The sequence below is a fragment of the Leuciscus leuciscus genome, assembly GCF_965113295.1.
Source record: "Leuciscus leuciscus genome assembly, chromosome: 17".
Lineage (NCBI taxonomy): Eukaryota > Metazoa > Chordata > Actinopteri > Cypriniformes > Leuciscidae > Leuciscus > Leuciscus leuciscus.
The window spans coordinates 19530644-19553894 of NC_138741.1; the positions used below are offsets into that span (position 1 = coordinate 19530644).

General features: G+C 38.7%; 1 protein-coding gene across 1 annotated transcript; it reads left to right on the top strand.

The window, feature by feature from the left end:
• Positions 1–1454: 1454 nt before the first annotated feature.
• LOC309479012 (uncharacterized protein) lies at positions 1455–22713 on the top strand. Its single transcript, XM_082142857.1, has 19 exons — positions 1455–1872; positions 1977–2080; positions 2233–2387; positions 2826–2994; positions 4229–4352; positions 4452–4561; positions 4676–4890; positions 6133–6241; positions 6327–6533; positions 12492–12951; positions 13384–13487; positions 17201–17355; positions 19849–20017; positions 20084–20207; positions 20286–20398; positions 20522–20736; positions 21654–21762; positions 21878–22084; positions 22606–22713. The coding sequence occupies exons 1-19, from the start codon at positions 1462–1464 to the stop codon at positions 22670–22672; spliced, it is 3327 nt and encodes a 1108-aa protein (XP_081998983.1). The 5' UTR covers positions 1455–1461; the 3' UTR covers positions 22673–22713.
• The last annotated feature ends 538 nt before the right edge of the window (positions 22714–23251 follow it).

A 23251-nucleotide genomic window follows, 5' to 3' on the forward strand; every position in this document is an offset into this window, starting at 1 on the left:
GAAGTTGTATCACAAACAGTCTCAACGATTTACTAATTGATTTATGATAAAACTATTTTTCTCTCTATATAGTCAAGGATGTAACCTATATTTGGGATTAGAGGGGTATATTTTAAGAATGCATCTAGCAATGATCCTTGCTCTGAATTGTTCTTACAAATATCTATTAATAAATATTATTTTAACCCTTAAATGCATACCTCGGGTCTTTAGTGACCCGGGACGTAATTCACTGCCCTCCCCTTCATTCATCTTTTTAAAGATAGACATCAACCTTCTTAGTATTCTTCAATCAATTCATTATAAACAATATAACAAGAAAAAATTTGTAAAATTAAAAAAGAATGCCTGTTTTCTAACGACCCGAGAGAAAACAGGGTCTTTTTCTGCAAAACAATAATTGCATCTTTTATGACTAAATAAGTGCAATTCACTTTTATTCAACAAGGTGGCAATGTCTGATACACAATGATGAAGTGACGTTTCACTCATAGTTTCTCAGGCAGAAAACAAAAGAATAGAAAGTGTAAGGCAAAACTTGAAAAAATGGCTCAGCGATTTACTGTAGAGCAAGTACTGAACGCAATCAAATATAAGTGTCACTGTCACTTGATGGTGGATCTGGTGAAGGAGCTGTCAGCTATCAAAATATTGATTTTGAAGATGTTAGTTTTAAGAATATGAGACAGATGCTAAATGTACTGGGAAATGAGCTCTGATGAGGACAGTGGTGATGGTATAAAACATCTGCTCAAACTGAACCTTTCCAAGATCCAAAAGGTAACAAAATATGCTTTATTTTATATCAGGAGAGTTTTATTTCATCGTGACAGGTAGAGATCTGCCCATGATTGAATATAGATCGGGGTCGATAAAGACCCAAATATGTAATAATGATTGGCAAAACATTCATGCATTTAAGGGTTAAAAAAGTTATTATTGTAATTATTACACACACATAAATGTATATATAAATAAATATACACTAGTTCAAATGTTTTGGGTTGGTGAATTATTATGTTTTTGTAAAATGTCTCTATAACTATTTTATTTTAAAATGTAATTTAATTTATTCCTGTGATGGCAAAGCTAAATTTTCAGCATCATTACTCCAGTCTTCAGTGTCACATGATCCTTCAGAAATCATATATGCTGATTTGCTGCTCAAGAAACATTTGTTGTTTTTATCAATGTTGAAAACATTGTAGGGCCTACTGCCTAATATTTTTGAAGAAACCACAATAAAAAAATGATTCTTTGATGAATAGAAATTTCAATAGAGCAGCATTCATTTGCAACAGAAATCTTTTGTATCATTTAAGTGCCTTTACTGTCACTTTTGATCAATTTAATGCATCCTTGCTGAATAAAATTATTATTATTATTATTATTATTATTATTTATCTCACTGATTCCTAACTTTTCAAATAACATGAACCTTTATTCAGTTATATCATATTGATGTTTAATTGTCTGAGATTCCAGGTGACAATGAAGTTTGACAGCATTCTGGACAAGGCGGATGGGTTTGGCCGTTACCAGATTGCACTGGCCTTGCTGCTGTTCATACCTCGCATCACTATCCCATGTCACTTCCTGCTGAACAATTTTATAGCCGCCATCCCGTCTCATCACTGCAACATCAGCTCTCTGGATTCTGACGGGATCCTTGGGAATCTGAGTCGAGAAGAGAGACTGACTGTCAGTATTCCCGCACAGGAGGATGGGACTCCTGCTTCCTGTCACATGTTCTCGTATCCTCAGTTCCAGCTGCTGATGAACTCCTCCAGCAGCACAGAACTTCCTGTAGTGGAGTGTCAGAATGGATGGGAGTATGACAACAGCACATTCATCAGCACTCTCGCCACACAGGTAAAGTCTCATGACGGTGTATACCATAGATCCTTCTCTGCCCTCTCACCTCTCACAGTTTTTTTTTCTTTTTTCTGTTTCTCTCTCTTTAATTTCTCAATCAGTTTGATTTAGTTTGTGACAAGAGGGGACTGGCCAAAACATCAGTCACCATTTTTTTTTTGGGCGTCATGGCTGGAGCGGTGCTCTTTGGAGTGCTCTGTGATAAGTAAAAAAACAATATCCTCCTTTTAAGAATCTTTCTGCAGTGTGATATAATAACACAGAGAGATAGTTTAATGAAACATTTAATATTATGAATGTAGTATTAATGCTCTGAAGGGTCATTGCTCATGTTGCTCATGTATGTGTTGTTTTCAGGTATGGCCGTAGGAGCATGTTGCTGGTGTCCTATGTGTTATCTATAGTGTTCAGTGTTGCTAGTGCTTTCTCAAGCACCTACATCATGTTTGCTGCCTTCCGCTTCCTGACTGGATTGGCATTGACGGGAATCGTCAACATATCTGTTGGGCTCAGTAGGTCTTCTCTGAAACCCAACTGCCTTAATTTTTCTTTACTCTGTATTTTTCTTCTCCATTGTATCCCTTCCTAGGACTCAGAGACATTAAGCCGTTTGTCCAGTCTGAACACTTTAGGGTCCAAACTTGAAAGAGTCCAATCTTAACAAGGTCAATCATTTGACTGCACTGACATTATCGGATAAGTGAATTGTGCTGGATGATGACAGTTCTGTAGAGCTGCTTTATAGTTGAATCAAATTTGTTGTGAAGCTGCTTTAAAACTATCTGTATTGTATATATGTAACGAAGATTATCCGGAGATTATCTACTCTGTCTGAAGAGGCGTAATAGCGCCCTCTACCCTATAACAGTGGAAGCGTTGTCTCATAAATGACGAAAAATTTAGTCAACGGCGAGGAAAGAGTTAATGATTACATTTGCTCTGTTCTGCAGGTATTGAGTGGGTGGACACTGAGCACCGTACATTTATCGGAGTGTTCGGCAGTATTTCCTGGAGTTTAGGCAACATGCTGCTGGCCGGTTTTGCCTATCTGGTCACTGATTGGAGGATGCTGATTATTACTGTCACTTCTCCTCTTCTTCTTGCTACAGCAACCTGGTGGTAGGAGGACACCATTATATCCCTAGTCTTCCTCACAGTCAGGGCCTGTTGTAAGGTCATGACATGTTTTTCCTCAGCTGGAAAGATTTGTCTTTTTTTCATTCATTTAATTTTTTCATTAAATTATTTTTAGTTAAATGTAATTAAATTCATGAACAAGATGTCTTCACTGTCACTTTTGATCAATTTAATGCATTTCTTTCAAAAACATAAAAAAAATTAATGTTTCCAAACTTTTGACAGGTACTGTATGTAGCGCCCTTCTCCCTTCGATTTAAGTGGGAGGGGCCCTGGGTTAGTTTATTTTTAGATCTCTCTAACTAGCCTCTGAATATTATTTAACTTTATTTCAATAAACCCTTATCTTCTCAACTGGTGTGCTTAATAATAGACTAAAATAACCACAGAGTCTGAAGTAAAATATAAACTTTTAGTAGTTTACTCAAATAAAAAAATCAAATAGCAATTGGAAATAAAATAAAAGTTAACCCTTTAAAGTTTTACAATAAAAGGATCTTTTCTCCTTCAAACTCAAATCAACAATTTACAAATACAACACTGTATTAATATTCCGTATCACTCTGGTGATTTATATAACAGATAAACTAATAAGATGGACAGTAAATACACAAAAATGCCCCAAATATCACCAATGTGTCGATTAGTATACTCTTTGTTGTCTCAACACAACGGTTACGGCTCACATAAACATTCTCCAACAGTAATCAAAAACACCCGGGTCTTGAGAATCGCGCTACTCAGTCATTTGATAATCAAAGGGAAATTACTATCCCCACACGTTCAAACAACTTTTTACCAACTTTAAATCAGTTCTCGTATGGACAACTGTCCTAAAATGGTATCTTTTATCAAACTAGTACTCAGACACGATCGATCTTCCAGCCATCACTTCTTCTTCCCGGACGTCACCCCCGTTTCCGTCCCCTCAACGTTTAACCAATCCCAGCTCTTAACAGTGGCAAGTACTTTTAACTCAACACATAATCATACGTTTTCCTTCCCTTTCAATGAAAATAATATTATACAAAGAAACCAATACACATACAATACATGTATATAAATAAAATATTAGAAAATAATATTAAAGAAATATTACTAAACCAAATGAATACCCAAACTATATGAATGAATTTCAACCGGGCTTCATGTACATACATATATAATATATATATATTTATATATATTGGTTAATGAGAGATTAATACTTTAATAGGTGGATACCTGAATCAGCACGATGGCTAATAGCCAATGGAAAGGCAGAAACAGCATACAAGTATCTGCAAAAGTGTGCTACTTTTAACAAAAGACGAGACTTCAGTTCTAGAGTCAAGACAGAGGTAAACAGGGTCTCATTTGCCATCTATGTTTGCCATCATTTAGATATTTGCAAATAACTTATTTCAATAGTAACACCATTATTTCTGTTTCTATCTCAGTCTCTGTCCACTGCAGCAACTATGGATCAACAGGGTCACAGCTACACTTACTTAGACCTAGTCAAAACCCCACAGCTGAGGAGACTCACACTCTTTACCGGAATAGTGTGGTAGGTTTTTGTGTGTGTACTAATTTAAGTATTTTATTTTAGAATTGAAGAAAGTGCCTCTTTTTATTGAATATATGGAAGTAATGAGCCTACGTTCATCTTCCCTTTTTGTAGGTATGGAGTTTCTTCTACGTACTATGGCATCAGCTTAAACATCACCGGCTTTGGGCTTGATCTTTACCTGACGCACTTCATTTATGCAGCCATAGAGGTGCCAGCAAAAATCCTCATCTACTTAAGTCTCAACAAGGTCGGCCGTAGAGTCACTCAGAGCGGGACACTGGTGCTCACAGGATTTTGCATACTCATCAACATCATCACACCTACAGGTGGAACACATTTAGTTGCAAATACACTTTAAATCAGTGGTTCTCATCAAAAAATAGTTTCACGACTATGGTTCCAATAGGGTTAAGGTTAGGATACCAAAGTTGGGATACCACAATACATACGCACTTTTAATTTTAATTTATCAATACATACACTTTTTAAAGGGGTGAGAAAACACTTGATGATGATGTCAAAAGCCATACAGCAGTCAAGCTATTAATTTTGATACAAATCATAGAAACTGGCCAAATCTGCAGATGCCGACATGGAATGATTATCCATCCTTGAAAATCATGAACAAAATGATACAAGTCTAGATTTAATGGTGCTGTATGTAAGTTTTTGACTGTTCTAAAGCATAAAAATACCATAATATGTTTGCAGATATTTAGGAAACATGCTGATTTCACATACTTGTTTCTCAGAAAAACAATGGTACGGACAGTTATTCTACTTTGAAATGTGCGTTCTGTGTCGGAATATCTGTTTTTGTTTTGGTCTGTGCGATATTGCACGTTGCCAATTTACCCAAAAGTATTTGGCCACCACCACAGGTTGCCAATTGGCGGAAAACACAGCATATTAAAGCCATGGAAGCCAGCGAACAAACTGGGTCAGAGATCGGCACCTCAGCACCCATCTAAAAATCTCTATGAACGAGAGCATATTAAAACGCGATAATCAACTCATCATAAGTCAATAAATCGACTCATCAACTAATACAGTAAGTGAGTATAACTCTTTGCCTTCCATTGTCAATTGCGCTCGCTCCTGTTGCATGTCCTCAAACTGGCAACCCTGAGGAGGAGGGGGCGGGGGAAACAACTCTCTCCAATATTTTGAATTTGGTCTGCAGTACCCATTTCAACCCCTATCTGTCAATCTTACATACTGCACCTTTAAACAAAGGTACGCTCACAACAAGGATAGACATAGTTTATCATGACCACAGTTCTTTTTGTATGGTGAATTATTTGCCTTCGAAACCACTGAAATGCATATCTTAAGATATTGCAGGTATAATAATAAATTGAAATTAATTTCAAGGACATTTTCTTTTTAAGGACAAATTTTGATACTGTTTTGAGTCGCACTGTGGATCCAACTAAAATCTAGTCTTAAAGAATCACTGCTTTGCCCAAAACAGTTTTGCCCATCTTTTATGAATGGCATAGTGTGACGTGATTTGGTTGCCTGATGATTTTCTCTGACCTCTTCTGTGTGAATGTCTGTGGGTTTAGAATTCTGGACTTTTCGGACTGTGATTGCAGTGTTGGGTAAAGGACTTTCAGAAGCTTCGTTCACAACTGTGTTCCTTTACACCACTGAGCTCTATCCTACAGTCATGAGGTTAGAATCTACCATGTCCCTTTTCAAATTATTAAGCACTCTCGTTTTTGAAAATGCTTCTGTTATCTCCCTTTCACGTCTATAGGCAGAATGGGCTTGGCTACACCAGTTTTATGGCACGTTTGGGTGCATCCATTTCTCCTCTCATCATACTCTTAGAAGACAAGTGGACACTCCTCCCTGAGGTCATTTTCTGCACATTAGCCATCTTTTCTGGTCTCATCGCTTGGCTTCTCCCTGAAACAAACAACGCAAGATTGCCAGAAACAATAGAAGATATTGAAGAGATGAGGTATAAGAAAAAGAAATGACAGCAAATACAAGACAAAATGTTTTCAGCTTTAGTTTGTTGTATTGTATTCTGTTTGTTTTTCTCATTTTTAAATTCGCAATCATTTGCTTTATTATTGCAGAAAGAAACCTGTCTATTTCACAACAGAGGATCAGAGTAACATTCCTTTAAAGTTGCCCATCTCTACAGACACTACGCAATGATATGCAAATCACTTCAAAAGCACAAATCATAGTAATAAGTCTCATAAGTTGTACTTGATATCATATCCCACCTTTTGTATATAACTAATAAAACTTGAGTCATGGTATACTGTTTTACTTACCTCATAGAGATATGAACTTAACAGAGCGATACAGACAGAAATATGTGAAGAATAATGTGTTTTTTGAACATTCAAGCACCCCAAAAACAAAATCCAGACTTTGAAAAAGGGCACAATATGGCTTCTTTAAGTCTGTTTCCCAGCACCATGGACAGCACCCACTCATACCAGGATTAGTATCTGGACTCTGTGTGACAGACAGCACCCTGGACAGCTCCACATTTTCCAGAGTCTGACTTCTGTTAGTTAATGAGCTGTGGAAGTGGCAACACTCTCATGTAATTGACAACTTCCACCAAAAACCAATACATCACACATATTCTCTTCATAAGTTATTATACAGAGTGTACACAGGTCATGTATCCAGTTTATCATTAGAAAAAATACTGTGATTAAAAAATAAAAAAATTTTTTTTTTTTTTTTTTGCTCGTTATCTAAACTTTATAACAAGGGATACTGCTATAAACATGAAATTATAGAGAAAAGACCTGAATGCAAGAAGACAGGCCAAACATGCACCCAAAAGTATGCAGTCATACACAGTTGTTTAATTAGATTGTATTCAATTCTAATGTTCCTGGCAGGGAGTGACAGCGGATATTGTGTTTTTCACACCTATAGCTTTCTGCATTTGAAAAACTTTGATTTAGCTTTGCTGGACCTGAACATAATTTATGTGAGTTTCTGTTGCTACATATTCAGTCCTTCTAATAATGGTACGGTCACAGAACCTCTAGATGGCAGTAGTTACAGAGAAAGAGTAATCATTCTTTACATGTGGCTTACAATGCTGTCAAAAGAGATCATAATAGGCAAGAACTGTATAATGTACACTACTTTTCAAAAGTAGTAGTATTATTTGAAAGAAATTCATACTTTTATTTATGCTTTAAATTGATCAAAAGTGACAGTAAAGAATCTCATATATTTTATAAAAGATTTCTATTTCAAATGAATGCTGTTCTTTCGATTTTTTTTTAAATTATCACGATTTCCACAAAATTATTAAGCAGCAAAAATATTAACATTTTCATCATTGACAATAATATTGAAATGTTTCTTGACCAGCAAGTCAGCATATTAGAATGATTTCTGAAGGATCATGTGACACTGAAGACTGGAGTAGGCTAATGATGCTGAAAATTCAGCTTTGCCAACACAGGAATATATTACATTTATTTTCAAATGGAAACCTGTTATTTTAAATTGAAATAATATTTCACAAAGAATTGCTGGTTTTACTGTAGGCTATTATGAGCATAAGTGAATTATAACATCTTGCAAAGTCCGCGACTTGGGTTGAAGATCCAAATGCATCTTTATTGGGACAATCCAGAATAATCCATATAATGAGCAAAAGGTCAAACGCATGGTAGAGATGTGAAATTTGAACCGAGACGTCGAGCATAAATGGGCGTAGGGGAGACCGGGGACAGTTGCAACAGGGGACGGTTGCAACATGTCATTTTTCTCCAATCAGAAACAAGCTAGAGTGATGACACTCATACTGCACATGCACAGTTAGACCCTCCACCCACCAAGAAGACAGTAGACATATTCAACATCTGCTGATGTATTTATTGAACAAAACTTGTTTTGGAGGTATGAAAGTAAATTTTTTCATGAGATATATTTTTGTCATACTGTCCTGAAATTTTGTATGATTTAATCAAAACTTACATAGTTTGAATTGTTGTTGTGTTGACTACTAAGTGACATGGTTAGCATGTGTCAAAGTCAGCGTGTCTAGCAGGCGTATGATGTTCTGTCATGGCTGATAGGGTCGGGGACGGTTGCAACATGTTATAAATTGCATGTTTAATAAAAGTTTGTTGCATTACAAATTGTTAAATTCTTCCTGTCTGACACTGAAATATGGAGAGATTGAATAGCATCTGTAACTCCTGCACACTGAATCTATGTTCTACACATGAACAAACAAAACTCAATAACTGTTATTTGATAAATATGACTAAATAAATAAATAATAGGCTACAATAATATTATTGAAATAAATAATACTATAATATTATAGTAGGCCTAAAACAGTTAATATTTTCAGAATTCTTTGCTCATTGAGACAAAAAGCTTAAGTTAATTAATGAAATTTAAGGTATTTTTAACATGTTGCAACCGTCCCTGGGTTGTGTTGCAACCGTCCCCTGGGTCGGGGTCAGTTGCAACATCTGACTTCTTCCATTCAAATAAATACTGTGAACGATATGTCATATATAATCATCTTTAAATGGTATGGGTAATTAGCGTACAGATGCAAGTTTAATATATACAAATTTGGTTGGTCTAGTCCAAATAGTCTCTGAGTAATTGAGAGAAATGCAAAAAGTGTTGCAACTGTCCCCGGTCTCCCCTACCAGATGAAGCTCGCAGCGGCACTTCCGGCGGCATCTCCAGCAGCCAGGGACTTTTTCAGCCACCTGCCGTTGACCAGTTATATAATTCAGCAGCGAAATATTTTTAACTGTAAAAACTACATTTGAAAAAAGAAATAGCATTATATCTAGGATCTATAGCCTATTTATATGTATGTAGCAGCCTATGCACGATTAATCATTAACAGATTGGATCGTGACAAGGACACGACCTTATTCCTAAATTCCTGTCTATTAAACCTTTAAATCTCGATCACATCCGAATATTTAAACATGCTTTAGCGCTATCCCTTACTGGAGAAGCTTCACTTTCTGTCCAATCACGTGCGCGATCAAGTCATAACTATTAACATGAAGAATACAAATTATTTAAGGAAAATAAAATATTTGCCATATGCAAATGCAATTCATATATGTGTACATTATTCTTCATCCCATCATATTGATGACGGGCAGAGAATAATAAATTAAAGTCCCCGTGAACCGGAAGTTGCAAACGATTTTTCTCCAGTGTTGTGACGTATTTCCCAGTGAAACGGAATATTGAACGAGGGCAGGGTTTTACTCTAACGCTCCTCCTCTCTATCTCTCGCTCATAGCAGACTAACGGTTTGAGGGGAGTGGTTAAGCGTTTTTCAACCCAAGCCGTCAAGCCTACGTCATCAGAAAAAGACGACATTCCAGACCGGAAGTAACTTTTCAGACTTTGATTAAAGATTACCACGGCAAACAATTTTTTTCTGTGTCTTAACTTGCACGGATTAATTGTTCACCACAAGACTAGTAATATGTAGGGATGGCTGACGCGAAACAGTCGTTCCGAAGCTTTGCGAGAAGCGCAGATGTTTCGAAACACTGATCCGAAGCGTGATTCGAAACACCAATGTCACGTGACTATGGCCAAACGAAGCCTCGAAGTGTTTCACTAAAGCCCCTTTCACACAGAGATTCCGGAAAATACACGGATAAAGTGACCCGGGATTTGACCCGGGTTCGTTTGATTTTGGTTCATTCACACTGCCAGTGATTTTCCGGAATCAGAGAGTGCGTTCACACACAACCCGTAAAAATGCCGTAAAGACACGTGACATCGATGTGACTTGTAATCTCAGCAGCGTCTTAAGTTTGCTTATGAGCTGCGATCTCTCTCTCGAGAAACTTCGCCTGTGCATTTGTTTCTCTGATTCGATCATAAACTTGCGCATTACGTACCGTTTCACAGCTGGAGAACGAGCCCGGCTTCAGCGTCATCACTACGACACGGCATTATTACGGCTTTTGTTCACACAGCGAGCGGAACGCGGCACTGAACATGGCAATGTTACTAGGTCCCGACCCGGCATCGATCCCGGCATAAATCCCGGGTCGAGTTTGCGTTCACACAGAAGGCGCTCTGGCAATTTGTCGGGTTCAAAGCGCTGTGTGAAAGGGGCTTAAGTGTTTCATCAGGTGTGGTCCGCCGAATCAGCGTTTGATTGACAGGGTCGGGAACAGACCACACAATCGCACATCTGTATAAAAGTTAAATCAACGCATATTGACCTCGTGGGTTTTTGTGAGAGGAGTTTGATTTTGAGATAGCGGATTTTTGGTGATATAGTGACATAGTGCGATTTGATTAGTTATAGGCTATTTAGGCTTACATTTAAATTTACACAACACATTGACTGATAGGCTAGAGACAGAGTATACAGTGACACATTAATAGATACATAGATATAAATATATATAGCAAGCTAGATTAATAGATAGATACATATATAGATAGATTATAGATGCATATATAAATACATAGATTATAGATAGATAGATACATATATAGATTATATCTAGATACATAGATAGATTATAGATATATATCTAGATACATAGATAGATTCATATAGATAGATACATAGATAGATAGATTTGGATAGATAGATAAAATGGAGGCTCCCCAGAAGAGATGCCGTACATCTGTGGTGTGGGAGCATTTCCGTTTAGAAACCCCAAATAAAGTGAGATGTGTGTATTGTGATCGGCTGCTAGCCTACTGCAACAATACATCATCCATGATGCGCCATTTGAGGATAATTTGAAATTTGCGTATTTGCCCAGAACTCATGATCCACTAACTTACTGGAAAGAGAGAGCAGTAATCTTTCCTCATTTGTATGTCCTAGCTAAAAAATATCTTTGCATGCCAGCAACAAGTGTCCCTTGTAAGAGGATTTTTTCAAAGGCTGGAGAAATTATCTGTAAAAAAAGAAGTAGGCTAAGTCCTTCCACAGCAGAGAAATTAATATTTTTTAATAAAAATCTCTAAAAAAGTGAGACATTGTGGCTTGATTTCTTTTATTAATATTCATTTTGCAGGACCAAAATAACATTATGCACAGTGAGGAGCCTATAGGTTACAAGATTCACATATTAGAAAAATACAATAATAAAAAAACAACAAATTTTTTTAATGGCTCGTCAAGGTTGTTTCAGATCAACACCTGCAAGTGACCACTAGGTGTCACCGTTGAGACGGGTGTCGGATTGATTCGAAGCCTCGAAACAATATGAACCATTTGGTTCAACTGTTTCATTGCTTCACGAAGCCTCGATCTGCCCACCATTAGTAATATGCGCTAACAAAGTAAATAGGGTCAATTTTGATTTCACGGGGACTTTAAAAAAGACACAGGAAACCAGGATAACAACCAGAAATGCAGCGTAACAACATACAAGACTTCATCAAATAAGAGTGCATATACACAGAGCTTACATAGCCAAGAGTAAACGAGATAACACACAGGTAGAAGTAATCAGAATATGATTAGTCCAGGCAATGGGTTATGGGAAATGTAGTTCATGGTGAGATAAAGCATATTGAAGGATCGAGTGTCCTCTGGTGAAGATCATGAGCACTCCAGGTGGTGGTTGTGACAACGGCAGTGTATTGTTTCTTTTGTTTGTTTAGCATAAACAATAACAGCATATTTCACCAAGAAATGTAATTTAACATTTAAACTGTAATAATATAGTATAATATAAGAAATATAATATGATATAATATCTGCCTTTGTCCGCAGTTTGTCTATGTATTGTTCAACACTGCTGTCATTTATTAAGCAGGCAGTCCATCCAAATGAGGTCAGGCTTTAAGTTCCACCATAGTTTAAACACTGTCTGTGTTAGATGTTAATTTACTAAAGGAAAATGCTAATGATCTACATTCTTAATGATCTACATCAAATCAGTGAATGTGTAAGCAGACTTATGGTTGGACGAGCTCAAGTCCATTCCACCCTCATTGCTTCTTTTGAGCCACATCAGAAGTTTAGATCAGCAAAGATGAAGTTTGAGAACCTTTTGGCTGAGGTTGGGGGGTTTGGAAAATACCAGATCAGTATCATCGCCCTTTTGGTGATTCCGAGAGTCACACTGCCGTTTCACTTTCTGTTAAACAACTTTATCGCTGCTATCCCATCTCATCACTGTGACATCAGCTCTCTGGATGCTGACGGGATCCTTGGGAATCTGAGTCGAGAAGAGAGACTGACTGTCAGTATTCCCGCACAGGAGGATGGGACTCCTGCTTCCTGTCACATGTTCTCGTATCCTCAGTTCCAGCTGCTGATGAACTCCTCCAGCAGCACAGAACTTCCTGTAGTGGAGTGTCAGAATGGATGGGAGTATGACAACAGCACATTTAAATCAGCCTTGGCTACTGAGGTAATTCACTTCATGTTTTTTATTCAAATGCATTTTATAACTATACAGTATACTTTAATTTTAAGATTGTTAAATATTGTTTTCACAGTCATTCTCGGCCTAAATAAATGCTAAAGTTGGAGTGTATGTTTGTTTTATGTTAAAATTATAAGTAAGCCATTTTTTGGGTTTTTCTAAAACATTGGCTCAACAAATGGCATGAGTTTGGGGCGGGACTTTTTTTTTTCTCTGGCCAATGGCAGATGAGGGGTGTTTAAATTCTGTTTGGTGATGATAGCAGTGCAAGAATTACATCAGCTTTTAAAAAAACATGACAAATGCAAGTTTTGAATAAAGGAGAGTTGTACATCTGAATTTGACATTAAGCAGAATTATTTCACTGATCAAAAGGAAAATTATATCTCTCTGATACTGTATGTGTCCCTCTTTCAGTTTGAATTGGTGTGCGACAGGAAAGGTCTGAATAAAGCCACAGCCACTATCTTCTTTGTTGGTGTGATGGTTGGAGCAGCTATTTTTGGCTGGCTGAGTGACAGGTGAGACCTTAGACTAAGATCTGGCCCTTCAAGAGATGAAGTAAATGGCGAGGTCACATAATCATTATTTGAAGCAGTTTAACTACAGTCTATTGTTATGTAAAGGCCACACCACAAACTACAAACAAAAAGTATCTATGTACATTGAAGTTAGTTAAGTATTTATTGACACATATTGTTAGTAAACAATATGAGTTTTATAAATAAAAAATAACTGTTCTTAGTTACAATTTAATCAGAAAAATGAGAGGTTTTGAATAAATTGTCATCTCATAAGGTTGAAAGTTGAATAATACATTTATGCAACAAAAATGCTTTATTAAACATACTGAGTTAAATGAAAATCTATATATTGCAGGAATTCAAATGACTGATTTTTGCGAATCACATGAATCATCCGAATAGAGCAATTCACTAAAATGAAACAGGCTTTCTAACACTACAATGCAAGCACTTGAGAGAGAGAGAGAGAGAGAGAGAGAGAGAGAGAGAGAGAGAGAGAGAGAGAGAGAGAGAGAGAGAGAGAGAGAGAGAGAGAGGTTTAGGATCCTGTCAGGTTTAGGATTAGCCTATTCACTAAAACAATGAAATCAGAATTACACACTTATGGAATGAATTTACTGTTTAGGTGACAGCTTTGTTGTTTCCTTAAAGCTATTTAAAAAAGCAATGTAGTGTTTTGGTCACTTAATGCAGTCCGTTAGAAAAAGTTAGCTACACTACTTTACGAACTACTGTCAAGCTACTGAAAAACATAATTGGTAGCATGTATTTTTGTTAGTCACTTCCCAACACTGTAGGCTACTTAAGTATTGTGGTAAATCTCATGGGTTCCACATCTGTCAGTCACTACAGCGTTTTGTCGACTGACAAATGGGGTCTCACTTGGGAGACCCAACCACCTCTGAGATTTAGGAAAATGGCCAATGGAATTGGTGAGTGGAATTTGCTTCGGAACCGAGTGGTTGCACAGTGATCACTCTTCCAATGACCATGCAATGAGTGTGTTACGGAGATCATTTTATGCTGGTGGAGAGGGGGCATTCAGTGGGTTTCACCATTCTAAAAGAGCAGTGCACAGTTAAAGGGATACTTCACCTCTGGAAAGATGAATGTGTATTTAAAATAGGTCATTTATGTAGAAAAAATGTGAAGAATTTTTTTAATTCGGAGCTTTCTAGCCTGAGAAAAGCCAGAAAATGTATTTTTGGCTTATGTGGATGAAAGACAACAAATCCCAGAATGCACTTGCTTCGCTGCCCTAGGAGGCCACGCCTACCGGTTAGAGAGCGCAGTTGAAAACAACAAGAAGGTTAGGCTACTAACTTAGTGAGTCTCCGTGACGAGTTTGCCCGTGATTCCGAGATAGCCCAAAATGTCCGGGATTCGGCTTTTGCGTTCTACAGTCGCCATTCATTATGTTTACTGTGGCGAGCAGGACGAGGCTGACGGCCGCGGGAGAATGGCGCAAGGCCGGTGGCGTCATTACTGAGACGCGCCGGTCTCGCAGACTCGCATCTCTCACGGAGGAGCGGGGATTTTCTTAGCAATGGTAAAACGCACATCAACCGATCACTTGTTTAGCGTTCATGTAAACACTACATTCAGATTCACCGATCGGAATGAATTCAGCTAGATTGAAACAAACAATGAATGGCGACCGCAGAAAGCAAAAGCTGAATCCCGGACATTTTGAACGATCTCGCCCGCCAGACAAGTCCGGGAAAAGGAGGATGGTAACCCCCTACTATTCAGCTTTCTCCTACTACTCAGTTTTCTCCACAGAACAAGAGCCTGCTAGCTTAGCTTCCAAAGCTGACACTATGTGTACATTCTGTGAGTGAGATCCCACCCTCTATGGGTGTGTTGAAAACATGCGGAACAACGCCTTCTACTGGCTGTAGTCTTTAGCCTCTGGACAGAAAATCCTCCGATGACGCAAAATTACGATTTTTGCGTCATCGGAGGATTTTTTCCAGACAAAAAATACATAAATCTCTCGTCTCAGGGGGACATGAGGGTGGAAAGCACGGTAATTCGAAAATACTACAGGTTTTCTACTAATACAAAGCTTAATGCTAAATCCTGAAGTATCCCTTTAAGTGCAGCGAAATCCCCCTGGGCACTTTAGTGCTAAGAGCTGATTTTCCTAAAAGAGCAATTATGTTCGGTGAGCGTCTTCTTAAAGATATCTTTCTGTCCGTGTGTTTCTGGATGCGGTTGTTTCCTGCCTTCATCTGATGAGAGCATGCTGAGGCAGCATTCATGGATGGCTACCTGCGAGGGCGTGACCATGTCGACACTGTGGTTGCGACTCTCTTTCCTCATGAAGACTGGAGTCCCCTCTGCTGTTGCCCAGCATGCTGCCTCTGCACTGCCATCGTCATTGCTACACATCACGTTGCAGTTGATGGTAAGTCACTAGGAAAGCACAACCTGGTCGTCAGGTTGTCAAGCCCATCCCCTCCTGGGATCTGTCTGTGGTCCTTTCTGGTCTGCAGAGAGCTCCCTTTGAGTAGTCAGTTGAGCTTAAGGGCCGGTCTCTAAAGACAGCGCTCCTGACCGCACTCACTTCCAGCAAGAGGGTGGGGGAACTACAGGCATTTTCGGTCAGCGAATCATGCATTGAGTTCCCCGGCCCAGATACGTTGCGTTTACGCGCCCTGTGCGTTTACGTGGACACTTGAAGTCTAGCTTTCTCCTAGGCTTTGGCACGCAGTGCCTTTTTGGCAGACATCTGCAGAGCTGTGGGCTGAGCGACACCTAATACCTTTGCAAGATTCTACAATCTCCGGATGGAGCTGGTTTCTTCCTGTGTGTTAGGTACAAACAGGTAATGTGTAGGAAGGCTGGCTCGGTGTCTCACTTGCAGCGCCTGTCCCCTCTTGGCTCTCCAGCTGAGTTCCGTGCTTGGCAAACCCTGGATTGAGTCTCCTCAGAGCATCCTTCGGCAGTCAGACACGGCGAAGGTGTCCAGCGCCAGGTTTACCATGCCCCATCTCTGCTTCTGTATTAGTTCAATCCCTGTCTAGGCAGGACCTACCGCAGAGGCCTTTTCCATTTGTAGCACTGCCTCATGGGTCAGTCCATGTGTGTATTTCCACATGTTCCTCTCTACGGGTAGGATGTGGCATCCATAGTGTCCCTCTCCATTGGACTCCCCAGCGCTAATAACACTGGACATGGCTGAAAAGTACTCTTCCCATGAAATAAAATGTAAAAGGAACAGCAGCTACGACTGTCTTCATGGTATGTCCTGCCCCTTCTATCCCATTGGCATGGACAACTAATATTCTGGGCTTACGTTGGGTACAGAGTAGGTTACGACTCAACGGGAGTATTTGCCAAAAGGGCACGCGACAGCTTGCCAGCATTTGCATTTCCATCACTTGTAACAAAGTTCAGTGGTTGTGGTGTTTTCCATATAGACCCCATTTAGACCCCATAAATGGCCGGGGCCTTTGTCTTTGCTCCTCAGCATGAACCTGAATGAGTGGATGCATGCTGCCATTTTATATACCCTTATGTGCAGGGGAGTGGCTCAGCATGCAAATTCCACTCACCAATTCCATTGGCCATTTTTGTTCAAATTTATAGGTGATTGGGGCTCCCAAGTGAGACCCCATTTATCAGTCGACATAACATTTCTGTTCCCTCCACCAGTGAACAAGGGTTATATCAGTAACCAAGATGTTCTGTTTACCTAATTCCAGGTACGGTAGGAAACGAATGCTGCTGATGTCTTACTTAATATCCATTTCATTTGGAGTGGCCAGTGCGTTCTCTCAGTCCTTCATCATGTTTGCTATAATGAGATTCTTCACTGGAATGGGCCTTACAGGCATCAGCATAATCTCCATTGTCCTGTGTGAGTGCTCTAGATGCCCAGACTTGGGCGACTAATTAATATGTATTTTATAATGAATATGTTTATTTCGGTAAATTTACTCACAATCACAATTACCAGATTACGTCACAATTATACAGTGGCTCTGTCTTTGTTTCTAATTAGCTTTTTCTTAAAGGGCACCTATTATGCCCCTTTTTACAAGATGTAATATTGGTCTTGGGTGTCCCCAGAATGCATTTGTGAAGTTTCAGCACAAAATACCCCACAGTTAATTTATTATAACCATTTGAAAATGTCATTTTTGGGGCCTGTTTTAAAAAGAGCTGTTTTGGAGTGTACCACCTTAAATGTTAATGAGCTGCATATCCCCGCCCTGCTGCTGGACCCAGATGATGAAGAGACACGAATGAGAATGGACTAAACGTCTCGGAATGGTTATTTGATACATTTATGTACTTACAAAGTTTTAATCGCGTCCCCTTTGCAATTATGGATGTGCAACACACACACACACACACGAACTGTGATAACGTTCGTGCAATTTTTTGAAACTACACACACACACACACACACAAATACTGTGATAACGTTTGCTAAGTACAAACGATTTATAAATTTTTTTCTTAAGGGGAGGGAGATAGACGTTTATATACTGTCTATGGAGATAGAGCAGACCTTAATTTATTTACATTTGTAATTGCTGCAAAAATGATAGCCTACGTGACATAAAACTGTCTGACGTTGTTTGTTGAGACATCTATGACGACGACAATAAATAGCTTTAGACGCATTTGTTGTTGAACTGGCTGACATCGATTGAAATGACTATTTGCTCAAAAATCATAAAATACACTTACTTCTGGAGGTGACGTTGAATCGCGAACTGTAGGCAATGATCCACACTTGATTAACTTTGACCCTCGTTCACTAAACAGTCAGTCAGAAAATGAAGGAAGTTTAAGTGGCGCCGTTTCTTCATAAATAAAATCCATCCGCTGCGTTTTCAGTGGCTCTGATGTCAGTGAAGACTACTATGTCCATTCTTAAATTCCACAACAGAACACCTAAGTTACACTTCTTATGAGACATTACACACCGGCTGTCGTTGAAACAATGGAGGATGCAGATCACCGAGGGCGGGGTCTATGCCAAAACCAGATTGTCAATCAAACCGCGCCGGTGGGGCTTAGCGCATTTCTACGTCACAGTGCGGGAAATCTAGAACAGGGCATTCTGAGACAGTGCTTGTGATTTATTGAGATAGTAAAAAAACTACTGGGTGGATTTTTATCATTCTAGGGTGGTTTTGCTCACACACTGCCAACACACATTTATGTTCAAACACCATGTAAAAGTGAATTTTGCATAATAGGTGCCCTTTAATGCTCCTTATGAATCAACATTTTTCAACAAGTCAGTTGTATGAATTAATTAATCAGTTAATCAATGAATAAACGATTCAATGACTCGCTCATAAAGACAGTCACTGTGTCCGAATATGCTTAATATCATACTGTATAGTATGTGAATACAGTCCGGCAAAAGAGAGTAGTATGTCCGAATTTGAAAAACAGTAGGCAAAATTACGCGGATGACTTAATACTCCTGCTGAGATTCTGGAGTGTGCATTTGATGGACACTTTACTATATTCCATGCGGCCATGAAGGAGTTGTCAAGTCAAGTCAAGTTTATTTGTATAGCGCTTTTCACAATACAGATTGTATCAAAGCAGCTTCACAGTATTAAATTAAAATAATACAACAAAGTTTGTTTCAAGAGGAATTTATTGATTGATCAAATTAAATTAAATATCCCCAAAATATCCCCAACTGAGCAAGCCAAAGGCAACAGTGGCAAGGAACCGAAAAACTCCATCAAGTGACCTAATGGTGTCCTAAAACTCCATCAGGTGACCTAATGGAGAAAAAAAAAAAAACCTTGGGAGAACCCAGGCTCAGTCGGGGGCCAGTTCTCCTCTGGCATTTATGAGCTAGAGGCCGGATTGTAGTTTGAACTATAGGATTATATGAATGCCTGGCTGAAGAAATGCGACTTTAATCTAGTTTTAAACTGGGAGAGCGAGTCTGAGCAACGAACAGTATCAGGAAGACTATTCCAGAGTTTTGGAGCCAAATGTGAAAATGCTCTTCCTCCTTTGGTGGTTCTGGATATCCTAGGTAAGTTGTAAGGAAAGTTTCAAAAGTAAGTTTCAAACTAAATGTTGTACCAACTAGACAGTATGCAATTTCAGACAGCATGACACTTGTTTAATATCTGAATGAAGCAGCGTTTTTGAACAAATTGATTGAATGAATGATTCAATGACTCATTTTGTTCCTGTATGAATCAGTGTTTTGAGTCGATTGGATGATTGAATGGCTCACTCATAAAAAAAGGCACTTGGTCTAAAGATGTAACTTTGAAAGTCACTTAAATATCTTCATCTCTAATGTCATATCTAACTGACAGTCTATTTTAAATAATAAAACATTATTGTTATTGTTCATCAGGCGTAGAATGGGCTGATATTGCACACAGGACGATTGCTGGTGTTATAATCAGTCTTGATTGGTCTGTCAGCACTATGATGTTGCCTGGCATTGCTTATCTCGTCAATGACTGGAGGAGTCTGATCATCACGGTAACAGCTCCCCTCGTACTGGCGGTGATCACATGGAGGTACGATGTTACTATGATTGATTCTCATGTCCACTTGTCCCAAATCACATAATTCTTGTTTTCTAGGTGGATCCCAGAGTCAGCACGATGGCTCATAGCTAATGGACGACTGGAAGAGGCCCATCTTTATCTGAGCAAATGTGCCTCAGCTAATAACAGGCAACACAACCTCAGAGATATCAAACCAGAGGTAACCTTTTAATATGTGACATTGAGAAAGATCCAATTTTCGGCATCTTCCTAATGCTTTTGAGAACATGACTTTCAGACCCTTGCTAATATTATAATTGCTGAGGACAGAGGTGACAAGAAGTACTCGTATCTGGATCTTGTGAGGTCTTCTAAGATGAGGAAACTGGCTCTGCTTACAGGAATCACTTGGTGGGAATGTTTTACCTAGGTTATTGACTCTATGATGGCTAAAATTATGGTTTGCTCTTTAAAATTTAAATCTGAACAACCTGGTTTACTAAGAGAAGATATTGAGGTAAATTGTTTTTGCAGGTTTGGAGTGGCATTCACTTACTACGGTATCAGTTTGAACATCAGTGGCTTTGGGCTGAACCTGTACCTCACCCAGTTTATTTATGGTGCCATAGAGATGCCATCAAAACTGGTGGCCTATGTGTGTCTTGATAAACTAGGCCGCAGGTACAGTCAGGTGGGAACGCTGATTACAACAGGGGTCTGCACTGGAATCACTGTCCTTATTCCCAGAGGTAAAGGATAGAGAACAATCATTTATTAGGATACCACAATCATGTGTGACTGTGAATGTTTGTTTTATTTAGTTTATTCAGTTACAGAACTATATATTGGAATGTCACAGTCATAAAAGACTAAAAGTCATCCATTGTGATATCACAGTCATGTGTTCAGCATGTCAATCATTTAAAAAATGTATATTTGAGTGAAACAGCTTTTTGAACAAGAAAAAATATAGGGTGGGGCTTGATTTTGTCCACCAGGAATTGATTGGATTGTTGTGGTTTGCTATTGCTGTAATCTCATGCAAGTAAAAACATCATTGGAGAAGAGAAGAGATGTCGCTGCAAGAGGGAGGGGAAGTTATTTTGATTAATCTAGGGCACATGATTTTTTAAATAATGATGTGCATGGAAAAATCATTTATAATACATCCTGCTATATTCCTTTAAAAAAAGGAAATTGTCCATTTTGATTTCATGGTAACTTTAAAAGGCTTTTTGATGTCAAAATCAAAGTTAACGTTGAAGTATGTATTTTTTCTAGTGTTAAAATGCTTTATCTTATCCCAGTTTAATTTGCGAAGGCAAATATAATTGAGCCATTTATGGGCTGATTTCCACACAATGTACAACAAAATCAAAACATTGCTCTTCTTATTTAAGTGTACTAACAAGGTTTTGCAGGTTATTATGCAGATGTGATTACACCACCTGGCCACAAAAAGCATTTTTCTCCAATTTATGCCAAGTAGCTATGTATTTAATAAAATACATTTTCCTGTGGCTCTCAAAATATTAGTTACATTTTAGTTAAACATTTCAGTTATGTCATTTATGATGAATGGCTTAGGAGATGGCACAGACATTTCACACTGAACTTCACCTATATAAGAGTCAAATTCTCCAGCTGTCTCTGTGTCTGTCTCTAGATTTGTTGCTGGCTCGTACAGTCATTGCTGTGCTGGGTAAAGGATTCTCAGAGGCCTCCTTCACATGTGTTTTCCTCTATACCACTGAGCTGTACCCGACTGTGTTACGGTCAGTTTATCATTTGCAAATGCTCTTGATGTTTGTGCATAATAAAATGCAATATAAGCTCAAATTTGTTCAGCAAAGAAATGGGTCATTAACACTCTTTCTCTTTTGACCATAGGCAGAATGGATTAGGCTATAGTTCATTTGTTGGTCGTGTTGGTGTCTCTTTAGCACCTCTTGTGAGCCTCCTGGACGAGGTGTGGCTCCCTCTGCCACAGGTCCTGTTTTGCTCCGTAGCCGTCATTGCAGGCTTCGTAGCGCTGCTCCTCCCTGAGACCCACAATGTGCGGCTTCCTGAGACTATTGAGGACATTGAGAAAACTAGGTGATTGATCATTTTCTACTATACTACTACTACTACTAGAATGATAGATAATAAAAATGATTATCATAATATAGTTTTCATGATACTTAAAATATCCAACACATTCTCACCCCCAAATCGTCACTTTTTCGTCACTTTCAACCATGCTTCAAAATCCGACGCACAAAGCACCCTTTAGCGTCCATATGTGACGCTTCGGTTATGGGTAGGTTTAGGCGTCATGTAACTGACGCTTTCGAAAGTTCGTCAATATCCGACGCACAAAGCACCCTTTAGCGTCCATATGTGACACTTCGGTTATGGGTAGGTTTAGGTATGTGGTAGGGTTATGCGTCTCATATGGACGCTAAAGGGTGCTTTGTGCGTCGGATATTGAAGCATGGTTGAAAGTGACGAAAAAGTGACGATTTGGGTATGAGAACGGGCTGAAATATCTCACTGTGTTCAAAAGGAACTTGATATAAAAATATTAAATACATATTTTTGTTTAATTAACTTAAACCACTATGTTTTTTTCTCAGGAAAAGATCAGTGTGTTCACAACTTGAATATCAGCTTGGAAATGTGCTCTACAAGGAGACAAAATGATTCTAACCTGTAGAGAAGATGAATCTAATAAAAATCAAATTCATCACTGAATCTCTTGGTCTTAACTTACTCTTTACTTACTCTTCCGACAATCTACAAAGCCTTTTCCTGTATATAAACTCAGCAAAAAAAAGAAATGTCCTTTTTTCAGGATACAGTACTTTAAAGATGATTTTGTAAATATAAGTTTTTTTAAAAGGGTTTAAACAATGTTTTTCATGCTTATTCCATGAACCATGAAAAACCAGAAGGCATGAGGACTGCAGATGTAGCCAGAGCAATAAACTGCAATGTCCGTGATGTAAGACGCTTAAGACAGTGTTACAGGGAAACTGGAAGGACAGCTGATCGTCCTTGCAGTGCCAAACCACATGTAACCATATGTCCTCCCAGACTTGTTTGAGAACAAATGTCTTGGTGGAAGAGTGGGAAGTGGGCGAACATCGCACAGCAAGAACTGGCAAATCTGGCTCAGCCCATGAGGATGAGATGCACTGTACTTAAAGCAGCTGGTGGACACACCAGACACTGACAGCAACTTTTGATTTTGTAATTGACTGCTACCCCTGCCCCCTGTTC

Bases quoted from the DNA above. Each gene is read 5' to 3' on its own strand.
- LOC309479012 (XM_082142857.1), top strand. From the start codon at position 1,462: ATGTTTAATTGTCTGAGATTCCAGGTGACAATGAAGTTTGACAGCATT. The intron at 1,873-1,976 runs GTAAAGTCTCAT...TTTCTCAATCAG, and splicing joins TCAGCACTCTCGCCACACAG to TTTGATTTAGTTTGTGACAA. The intron at 22,085-22,605 runs GTGATTGATCAT...TTTTTTTCTCAG, and splicing joins GAGGACATTGAGAAAACTAG to GAAAAGATCAGTGTGTTCAC.